Below are 12,117 nucleotides of genomic sequence, written 5' to 3'. Positions count from 1 at the left end.
TTGATTCTAGTTATTAACTTTTGTGCTATGGGTGTCCTATTGAGGAATTTGGAGCCCGACCCCACCCGACTGTAGATCGTAGCCAACTTTTTCTTCTATCAGACGGCGCGTCTCTGATTTGATATCAAGCTCCTTGATCCATTTTGAATTAACTTTTGTGCATGGCGAGAGAAAGGGATTCAGTTTGATTTTGTTGCATATGGATTTCCAGTTTTCCCAGCACCATCTTTGTTGAAGATGCTATCCTTCCTCCATTGCATGCTTTTAGCCCCTTTATCAAATATAAGATAGTTGTAGTTTTGTGGATTGGTTTCTGTGTCCTCTATTCTGTACCATTGGTCCACCCGCCTGTTTTGGTACCAGTACCATGCTGTTTTTGTTACTATTGCTCTGTAGTATAGTTTGAAGTCTGGTATCGCTTAAAAATGATCAACCTCATTACTAGGCTATTGAGAATTAATCCCAGTATTCTGAAAAAGGGATTTTAAAGCACTTGATCAAACTACTGGTTGCTATTATTTTGCACAAATCTTACATAGGGAGGAATGTGTTTAAATCCTGCATTACTTTTTGTTGCTGTTAACTGTGATGCTGGAGATGGAACCCAGAGCCTTGTGCATAATAGACCCATACTCTACCACTGACTTACATCCCCAGCCCCTAAACTTCTTTAAAGGAAATAAAGCCAAGTTTTAGTATTGTCATAAAAAGGGATTTTAAATGGCAATTTATGTGTAAAATTGAAATGTATTTTACATGTTTATTAAGCTGTGTTATTTTTCATCTCTAAATGAGTCTATAAATGCCAGAAAAGTACAATACCTCTTTCCAACTACCAAATGGTAATTTTCATTATGTATGTACTCAATATAGGGTATATACAATGGACACATTGGGGCTATATCATGGGGATTATAAATTCCCTCCTCTGGTCAGCACATAGCTGTGCTTTCTGAAAGAGGGTAACTCTATTATAACTTACATACAGATGGAGCCACAGCAAGGTTAGGCATACACCACTCGGCTCCCATGTTACTTCCCTGTGCAACTACCATAAAATTTACCCACAACTAGTAGAACACTTTGAATATTTTTGAGGATGAGCTCCTTTCCTAGCAACTTGGATACTGAAATTATCTATATTTCTATAGTATTCAGCTGCCTGTACTAGTGACCTCATTACAGTGGCAGGCCATGATAGTAGCATAAACCAGTTCTGTTCTCACCTCTTTGTTGTGCAAGATGATGGCACAGTAGCGTATGTGGATGTCAAACGGAAGATAGTAGAGCTCCAGGTTTGAAGATCCTTTTCCTTCCAGGGAAAGATTTTGTACAGAGCAGAAGAACTCTCTGATGAAATTGGATTTAATTGCTACCAAAACATGACACAGAGCTAGTTGATATATGATATTATAACTGCTATTCAAATAAAGGAGCTGCTTAAATTAGTATGCATTTTGGGATCTATAGGATATTTATAACATTAGAACACAGAATTAGAAGATGATACATTATATTTTTAAATGAAAGTACGGGTGACTCCAGGTCAAGCAGGTTATAACAAAATGGATAATGATGACCCCCTATATTAAAAATTTCTTAACAAAAGGAACTTCACTACTATTTAAAATTAATCTGGCTACACATAGAATCACTCATGAATCTCCAACTTTTTGTGGATTGTTTAATAGTTTATATTACAAAGTGTAACAATTTGAACAGGAAATGAAGGACTGTCTTATATACTGAAATATATACACACTTCTGTTTTTAGTAGTTTTAAAATGAGTCCATTCATTCTTTGTGTAGAGAATCAGACGTGACTGCATACATGCTTGCAAACGAGCTGCTTTGCAGTCTTTGGTGGAGCTTGCCTGCAAATGGGATGTTCTGCCAAGTGGGCTAGGAGGGCTCTGAGAAAATTTTTATCTGTTCTTAACAAAGAGCAGAACTCAGAATGCTCCAGCCCAAGAGAATTAAGTCATTAGAAGCAGGTTACTTCTGATTAGTAAGTTACTTCTGCATACAATATTTTGCTAGCTTAGAGACCTGAGTCAGTGCTGTTGGAATGCTGCCTTCTTTGTTCACAATACTATAAAAAAACTGCTTTATTCAATAAAGGGGCTTCTTCTTCTTCCTTGCTCATGCTGACTTGCGTTTGAGTTATTTGCGGCACTTTGATACTGCCTTGAATGTGGGGATATGGTGCACCAGCCTTAGTAACATCATCCCAATAAACAGTATGCTAAAATGTGGCAGTGGTGAAGCAATGGGATTTCTGACACTAGGACAGATAATATAATATAATTTTTGCCTAGTTCTCTCACTTTCTTGGATCACTTGCTTTTAGAACCCAGTTTCCGTTCTATGAAGAAGCCTGGGCCACAAGGAAAAGCTACCTGTAAGTGTCCAGGCCAATGGCCCCAATTGAGATCCAGGTCAAAAGGCAGCATTAACAATCAGGCATGTAAATGACAAAGCCTTTGAGATGAGTCAGGTCCCAGTATCCATCTCAAGGGACACCTTGAGAGACCTTGAACTAGAATCATCCAGCTGAGCCCAGTCACTCCCCAAATATGGGAGATAATGACTATAATTTGTTTTCATTGTTTCATACCATTACATTTGGGGTGGTCTGTTCTGTAGCTAGGAATAACCAGAGCTTTCCTATATTGATTTTCCTGTCATTTCTAGACCTACAGTTTTTTCATAAAACAAAGTAAACCTGTGCTATCCTTACAATTCTAAACTTAGTAATATTTGTCAGGTGAGTATGTTTAAGCAGTACAAAATAATCCAAAAGAGACAAAAAAGTCACATATCTAAATACATTCCTTATGCAGTAGAGGGAACTAAAACTTAGTAAAAGGAGAGATGTGGGCAGAATCCCTTACAGGGTTAACAATAGAAAAGGTAGGGAGCCAACACTTCAGCCTCTAATCCTACCTGAGATCCCCAGGGTTTGCCATTCTGACTATAGTTGAAAACATCTCTTGATGAATATTTCATTTTATATTATGCTTTGTGCATAAATGTCAGACATGAAAACCCATAAAAACTTATTTAAGATACTCACAGGTTTTTAAGCCCATTGTGCTATGGGAAGAGTCCTGAGCACCATCACATCCATTGCTAATCACACCATCACCATCACAAGAAAATAGAAAAACAATATCAACAGCAAATAAAAAAAATTCAGAAACAATTATCTATCTTAATTAAATCTTATGGAGCCCTAAAAATTATGACTTCGTACAATATGACATGCAAAGTTCACAGATGTATTTTATATATCATTTCATGCTTATATAGTTTGATAAAGTAAAAGAAAAATAATAAGGGAAACACCAATTGACCATATTTCTACTACTCTTTTAAAAAAATTTGATAAAAATGATACACTTTTACCTTTGTAGGGAAGTAAACATTTGATAATAATAACCCTAAGCCAGAGACTCAAAGAGACAATTTATTTACTTAAAAAGTAAGTAAATAAATACACTCTCCTTTTGGAGTGTTAGAGTGTTTCTATAGCTTGATTACTTGAAAAAAAATAATCTTTTCTAAGTTTATTATTTCCACATTTGGCTTGGGAGGCTAGGGAAGGAGGGCCATGAATTCAAAGCCAGCCTTAGCAACTTAGTGAGGCCCTTAGCAATTTATCAAGAACCTGTCTCAGTATAAAAAAAGAGAAGGAACAGGGAAGTAGTTCAATAGTTAAGTGCCCCTGTGTTCAATCTCTGGTGCCAAAATAATAAATAAATATATGTTTGTGTGTGTGTATGTAAAATTTCCATATTTGCTTCTTTTTAATAATTGGTTACATTTCTAGGAATGAAGTAGCAAATCACAGCTTGAAGCAACTGCCTTCTTTGACAGGTTCTATGTCTTCTAGAACCCTCACCAATTTCCTGCATATTGTACTTCTTTAGTATTCAGGACAACTTTGCTCAACAAGCTGTCAATTAATATTTGGGATCAAACACATTGATTGACTTATTTTTTTTCTGAGAATACAAAAATTTCATAATTACTCACTTTGTCATTTGTTTTCATCTGAGTCAGATGCTCTAAAAATGTACTTTTCAAGTAACATTATCCTAAATACCTCCATTACTTTTTTCCCATTTTTATTTTATGAATAACACTGTCTTTTCATTACATCATACTCAATGATGTTATTTACCACTTGTAATTGTTCAGTGCTTTTTTTCTACTCACAGGCATTCTGGCTAGCACCTTAGGTACTGTAATGCTTTTTTTAAAAAAAAGTAAAATGCATTTAATATTTTACATAATTTGGGCATTTGATAGACACTTTAATTTAAGGCTGCCATAGACATAATAATAATAGATGGACATTTTACATTCATAAGGAAGACCATACACAGAGTAGAAAGAATAACAAAGAGTGCTTATTATTTCTCCTTATATGGCTCCATTGTCGTCTTTTTGATAATGGAGCTCTCCGTAGAATGCCTGATTAAAATCCACATTTAGTTCAATACTTGCAATTTCTAGTCCTTCAATCATTTTTATCATAGTGTGTAGAAAAGCACACCAATCTGGACTTCATATCCTTTTTCTTTTCCTTGCCTATTTTTTCAGAAACAAGTAATAAAAGTGCCTTTGAAGAAGTCAAGAATTGCCTCATTTCAAAGAAATGTCTCAAACTCGGATAAATTAAGATACCTGTCCTCTTTGTGGTAAAGACAGACAGAAAACTTTGTGGATTTAGAAATTTGTCCTGGCTTTTTCATGAAACAAATGATTATCATGATTGTTAAAGACATCAGAAAATAATTTTATTAAAATTACTAGCTTGTGAAAATTCCATTATACTTGATTAATGTTCCTGAGTCTAGAAAGTCAATGATATACCTAATTTATTTATCCAAACCAGTATCTTGGATATCCTACAGACAAAACAGAAAATAATTAATTTACCTTTTTATTATTCCCTACACATAGATCTATGCAACCATTTTTATACATATTTCAAGATTATGGTTGAAACTACAGTAGAGGGAGCATGTTTAAATGCTTTCTGGTTTTAAGGAAAAATAGCATCAAAAGAGGCTAAAATTATATAAACTTCTGTGATCAAACGATGGAATAGTTCCTGGTAATTCAGGGAGTGAGAGTCAGGGAGTAGAAGCTAGTTTTGAGATGCAAAGGGGTGAAATTTATTTTTTCCTATGCAGTAGTGGTATGTAGCTCTTCTCAAGCTAAAATAATTAAAATGTCATTGGGTTGGTTAGCTTCCAGGCATGAATAAATAGCCCTAAAGATTATTTCCTACTTAAGCCTTTACTAAATGGAAACTGTTTATTGTAGCTTCCACAAAATTACCATAGGGGATTATATTGGGATTGTGTCTAAACCAAATAGCAATATATCTGGTTCAAGTCTAGTTTTCATACATCGTGGAAGGATGTATGAGAGAATCAAGTTTTAGACTCATTCTATCCTCCATGTAATCTAGTAGCTCCTCAAAAATGGGGTGGGGGGATGTCTCAGTGGCCATGTAGAGAACAGTAACAATGGTATGTTTGCTGTTTTTTGTACCATTTTGGCCTCTGAGCAGTTGAAAAATATCTAAAGAAGGGGCCCTAACAGGACGTCTAAGGGTACAGTGGATTTGGAAATTTGAATGGTGAAAATTTCATCTTGATTTCCACTAACTTATAACCAAAGCCAGCCTCAGCAACTTAGTAAGACCCTAAGCAACTCAGTGAGATCCTGTCTCAAAATAAAAACATAAAAAGGGCTAGGGATATGTTTCAGTGGTTAAGTGCCCCTGGGTTCAATCCCTGGTATGGAAAAAATTAAACTAAACTAAACTTAATTGAATTTTTAAAAGATAAGAAACCATAAAAAAGAAAGTTTCTTTACTTATAACTTCAGAGTCCAAGGATTTAATAATTCTAAAACTTTGGATGCAATAAAAGTTATTATAGAATATTATATAAAGTAAACATGCTAAAATTTGAGATACAGAATTACTATTGTGTATTGCAAATCATGAAAGTAGACTCAATTTTGATTTCAAGTTATTTATGCTCACAGATTGCTACAACATTGATTTGCGATCTAACTCTAATTTAATACATAATATATAATTTTTTTCATACGTAATGTGAATAAATTATTTCAAGGGTATTCAGGCAAAGTCTATGACAACAAAACAGCCACTTTATTCAAGAAAAAGCAAGAGACTAAAAAGATAAAAAATATCTAGGAGAACTGTTAACTGAAGTGTTTTCAGCAATATTAATATTCATATCTACAAAGAAAAATTTTTAAAAAATACCTTATTCCTCTTATTATTATGGTATCCATAGTGCTATCTTACAAATCAAAGTATTAATTCATGTTTTATTGTCCACTAAAGCAAAATATGTAAGCAAAACTTTGAATGTCCTACTTAAGCATTTAATTAGCATTCAGTAAAACAATGCAATGAGACAAAAATTGTTTTCTTCTTTAACAACTTTTCTCATAGAATAGCCATTGAATAAATCAAATATAATAGATAAAACCCTTATGTTTTCCCAGAAATATTGATTTAATATATTTAAATATAATTTACCATTGGAAAATAACCTATACTCATTTTAATTTTATCAAAATTTGCAAAAGCACTTTAACAGTTTCTGATGACGTTAACACTGGAAATTCCTATGTTATCAAAACTGCCAATTTCTTGCCTCCTAATACTTTTTTGCCTAAAAAATGACATTGATACTGTCAAGGACTACACAGAGATGAATGAAGGTATAAAATACACTAACATCATAATATTAATGATGAACATACACATGGTTTTCATCAGTAGAGAAACTATTTTCTTTCTGCCATTCTTTAATCTAGATAATACTGTTTAAAACATACTTCATTTTAAACACCTATTATGTAGCTTAAAATAGGTGAGAAATATAAAATAATCTTAACTTTTAAAAAATTATGCTTCTCTATTCAGGACTCAAAGATATTTTTTAACCTAAATAAAGACCTCATGATGTAGGCAGAACAAGTTTAAACACAGTTGATCATAATTATACATGAATTCTGTTTCCAAATTTGCTCATTTGCAAAATTTATGTGTAACCCTAAAATCAACACTCATGGTATTTCACAGTGTTCAAGGACATGTGCAGAGTTCTAGTCAGTGATTGCTCCAATTCCCTATTAAGTCCAAATTCTAGGGCTAGGTGGACAGGTTTTGAATCATTTCCATGGCACCTAGTAGTTGGGCACCATCAGGCAAGTCATTTGTAAAATAAGGAAAATAGAATCTACCAATATGGGTTATTTCTAAGACTCAAGATTATAAACTATGAAATTCTTTCTTCTAGGAGCAAAGGTCCAGTATTCACATTGAGTATTCGTGACAAATTTGTAGAACATGCCTCTCATGAATAATGAAAATATACTGTATTTTATCAAGTGCATATTTATACAGTTTTCTTGCACATAATCCTAGTAACACCTAACATATATTTGAATGAGAGTGTAAATAATGTCAAATAAACATTTTGAATAAATCAAAACTATGGTATAATAAATATAACAAGCTTCCTTGAGTGCTAATATCTCAGAACTTTTACTCAGATACTTTTGAATATAAAATATATAGACATTTACTTGTGGCTCATGTGTTGTCCATATTCAGTTAATTGTGATGGCAAATAGACAAATGTTGTGGATTCCACCAAAATGACACTGAAAAAAATAAAGAATTATTTTCAAATGTATTGCAACAAACTGTAGATGACCCAAAAATATTCTTTTACTTTCTTTCCATCATTCATAAAACATAAAACATTAGGATCAGAATAAACCACAATTTAAGATGTTCATGTTTTCTCATTCTGCAACTAAAAGCATATATGTTAGAAGGTAATGATCTAGAATGGAAATATGTGAAATATTATTTTATACTGAAAATAAATATAATATTCTTTTATATGGAAAGGCAACACTGAATTTTCACAGCAAGGAAATTCAGAACATAAATCACTGCTCAAATTATATTTCAGAAGTAAGCCAAATCACAAACTGGTCTTAAGGCATAGCCAGAATTATATACATTTCACAATTCCTAATCTTATTTCAAAAAAAGAGAAATATATATTTTAGGAATAGACATGTACATGATATATGGGTAGCTAATTAATCATTAAGTTATCAAGATGTAGCTCATTGGTAGAGCTTTTGCCTAGAAGGTACAGGCCCTGGATTCCATGCCCAGCACTCCAAAAAAAAGAATGAAAAAAAAATTTACAGAACATTACTGATTATACCATTTTCTGAAATCACATAGCAATGCAATTGTTTTGGTATGACTGTTATAGTTTGAATATGAGGTACCCCTCCAAAACTCCTATGTAAATGCAGGAATGTTAGGAGATAAAAATGATTGGACTATGAGAGCTGTAAGCTAATTAGTCCATCCTTGTTTGAAGGATTAATGCTCCCATTGACTTACCTCCTTCAGCAAAGAAAACCTAAACCTGTAATCTCTGGTATTTGAATTAAGAAACCGTTCTCCCTCCTTCCCAGTTTGGTAAGACCACTACTGCCAAGGACACAGGGCTCCCTCCTCCCCAGGCTTCCATTTGAAGAACTATCTTTCTGGGAGAGTTAGGACTTCAAAATTTCTTATACTTCCCCCATTACATGTTGCTGAAGCCAGGTTCTGGGCAAGTGCAGCTGAGGAGATAAGGGTCTCCCATCTTACACTCAGGCTCCACTCAGGGAACAGAGGTTTTAACCACAGTTGTGGCACTGCTCATAATAATGAGACACCCCCCCACCCCCCCGCCTCAACTGCCCTTATCTCAGCTTGTAAAATGCTGGTTCCACGCTAGGATCAGATATTTTACCCCAGGAAAGAAGCAAGCTTTAAAGCAGATAACTCCTAATCTCCTCCCCAAGGTGCCCATTTCATTCTCAAGAAAGTGATTAGAAGTTCAAGCCAAAGCATGCTTTTAAGACAGGTGGGTTATGATGAAAGGCAATTGGGAGAAGATAGACTCAATAAAAATACCAGCTTAATTGTAGGCCTGTAGGAGAAAACTGTGGAAAGAGAGAGCTAGGAGGAGCCCCTTTAGAGTTATAATAAACTCAAACACTGATTTAGAGAAATATTAATTCAAAAGAGCATGAATTTGATTGGATTAGTCTGAAGAGCAATTTATGTTCCCCTTGGGCATTGGAATTAATGGAGTTTAACGTTTGGGCAGGAAGAGATATGCATCACTAAAATAACCCAGCCAGTCAGTGAAAATGTAGAATATATATTAACAGCCTTGGGGAGACAGAACTAGCCCAAAGCAAGCCCAAATTTGATACAATATATTTTCTAAAATACCCAAATTCCTTAAAAAATTATGAAATATGCAAAGAAATAGAAAAAGAAGCAAGCAACAGAAACTGCTGTTCGAGTGAGAAAAACATTGGATTTAACAGAGAACAAATTCAAAACAGTCATTACAAATATCTTCAAAGGACTAAAGGAAAGTATGATAAAAGAAGTAAAGGAAGATGTGATGACAATGTAGTGCCAAGTAGAAAATACCAATAAAGACTGACACTATCAAAAATAATCAAATAGAAATTATGGAGTTAGAAACCACAAAAATTGATATGGGAAATTCACTGGCAGATTCAACAGTAGATTTGAACTGGCAGAAAAAAAATAATTAATAAACTTAAAGATTGATGGATTATAAAATCAGAAGAACAGAGACAAAAATGCAGAAAATAAACAGAATTTCACACACAGATGGGAGAGATATACTATAAGAACAATACGTGGGGTAATGGAATTTCATAAAAGAAAGGCAGGAGAAAGGAAAAGAAAAAATGTCCAAAAAGTAAAGTGGGTTAAGAACAAAGCTGGATCAGAAAAAAAAAAAAAAAAAAAAAAAAAACAAACCAGAAATGATAAATAAGAAAGCTAATATAAATAAAAACTATAAATATATGAATGTTGTCAGTTATAGGCTTAATTATATCTCCTCAAATTTCATATATTGAAGCCCTAATTCCTACTACCTTAGAATGTGGATGTATTTGGAAATAGAGCCTTTATATAAATGATTAATTCAAAATGAGGCTAAGGTGGATGCTGATCTGATCTGACTAGTGTCCTTATAAGAGGAAGAAATTTGGACACACAGAGAGAGATACCAGAGATACCAGGGGAATTGAGTTACTATTAATTGGAAGCTGATTATGATATGTTAAGAAGTCTATGGTAATACCTACAGTAATCACTAGGGAAACAAATCCACAATATATTTAATATATCATTTAAAAATTAAAATACTACAGTAGAAAATATTCACTAATGTAAAAGAAAGAATTTATGGCACAATGGAGTAAAAAAGAAAGATAAAATATACAGAAAGCCAAATGAAAACTGGCAAAAGTAAATCCACTACATCAATAATAGCAAAAAAATGTGAATGAATTAAGCAACACAAACACATGACTTTTAAAAAGTTTTGCCATTTTCATCAACATGGATGAATCTGGAGAATGTTAGGCTAAATGTAATAAGCCAGTAGGAGAATCACAAATACTGCATGATTTCACATACATGAAGTATATATAATAGTTAAACTCAGAAAAGCAGATATATCATAGTAGTTGCCGGGGACTGGGGGTTTAGGGAAATGGGAAAGCATTGTTGAATGGGTATAAAGTTTCAGTTATATTAGAGGAACTAGGTTTTAAAATCTGCTATTACAACATGGTTCCTATAGTTAACAATATGATATTGTACACCTCAAAATTTGTTAGAAAGATAGATATCATATTAAGTGTTTTTACTACACAAAAAGCAAGGAAGCAAACAAACCTAAGAGTTAAGAGGAAATTTTGGGACATATTGGTTATCTTTACTATTTTGACTGTGGTGACAGTGTCATGGGTATGTGTCACTCATCACTCATCAAATTGTACACATGAAATATGTTAAATTTTTTGTATATGAATTATAATTTAATAAATCTAGTTAAACAAACAAACAAAACCCTAAGAACCAAAAATGCATGCTGGCTATAGGAGGCATACTTAGATTCAGGATATAAATAAATCAAAAATAGTAAGGTTAGAAAAAAAATATATAGCACATAGTAATTATAAAAATGCTGGAGTGCTTATACTAATATAAAACATGATAACATTTTTTAAACAATGTAATTATATATGAAGTGAGACCATTTGTAATATCTAAAGGGTCAACTATGAAGCTAAAACAATTATAAATATATACATACCTGACTACAGAATACCAAAGTACAGAAAGCAAAAACTGGCATATATGGAAAAATAGTCAATAATAATATATATTTAAATATCTCACTTTCAATAATGAAGGAAATATTTAGGCAGAAGGATTACAAGGAAATACAGAGCTTAGAAAATACTATAAACCAACCAACCAGAATGAACAGATACTTGTAGAGTATCACTCAAAAACAGTAGAAAATGGGGCTAGGGTTGTGGCTCAGTGGTAGAGCGCTTGCCTAGCATGTGTGAAGCACTGGGTTCGATTCTTAGCACTGCATATAAATAAATGAATAAAATGAAGGTCCATCAACAACTAAAGATATATATATATATATAAAAATAATTTTTAAATAAACAGTAGAAAACATACTGCTCTTGTGAACATTCTATGTTACAAATCTAATGGTAGGCCATGAGATAATCCTTGATCAAATTGAAGAAATACAAAATATATTCTCTGGCTAAAATGAAATAAAATTAAAAATCAATACAGAAAGAAATTTGGAAATTCACAAATATGGGAAAATTAAAGAACCTACCCTCAAAAAATAGTAAGTTCGGAATAAGTCAAAAGTAAAATTAGAAAGCACCTTTAGATTAGCAAAATTAAACTCAAAATACACAAAAAGTGAGATGTTGTTCAAGCAGTGTCCAGAGTAAAATATATAGATACAAATGCACATATGAATAAAGAAGAAAGATTTAAAATAATAACGCTAACTTTTTACATTAAGAAACTAGGAAAATAACAAAAAGTCTAAACCCAAATCAGACAGAAGAAAATAAGTAATAACAGAAAAAAAATAAATGTTA

The 12,117-nt window shown here is 32.9% G+C and overlaps 1 protein-coding gene across 1 annotated transcript in view; it reads right to left on the bottom strand.

The window, feature by feature from the left end:
• Nucleotides 1-12,117, bottom strand: part of Cfap47 (cilia and flagella associated protein 47) — a 410,015-nt gene that overhangs the window by 187,071 nt on the left and 210,827 nt on the right. The window contains exons 40-42 of the mRNA XM_071606058.1: nucleotides 7,648-7,725; nucleotides 3,077-3,132; nucleotides 1,227-1,372 (exon numbers count right to left, since the gene is read on the bottom strand). Of these exons, the coding sequence (XP_071462159.1) occupies nucleotides 1,227-1,372; nucleotides 3,077-3,132; nucleotides 7,648-7,725 (280 nt within the window). The remainder of the gene's footprint in view (nucleotides 1-1,226; nucleotides 1,373-3,076; nucleotides 3,133-7,647; nucleotides 7,726-12,117) is intronic.

The sequence above is a fragment of the Marmota flaviventris genome, chromosome X (genome assembly GCF_047511675.1).
Source record: "Marmota flaviventris isolate mMarFla1 chromosome X, mMarFla1.hap1, whole genome shotgun sequence".
NCBI lineage: Eukaryota > Metazoa > Chordata > Mammalia > Rodentia > Sciuridae > Marmota > Marmota flaviventris.
This window is presented reverse-complemented; position numbering and strand designations above follow the sequence as displayed.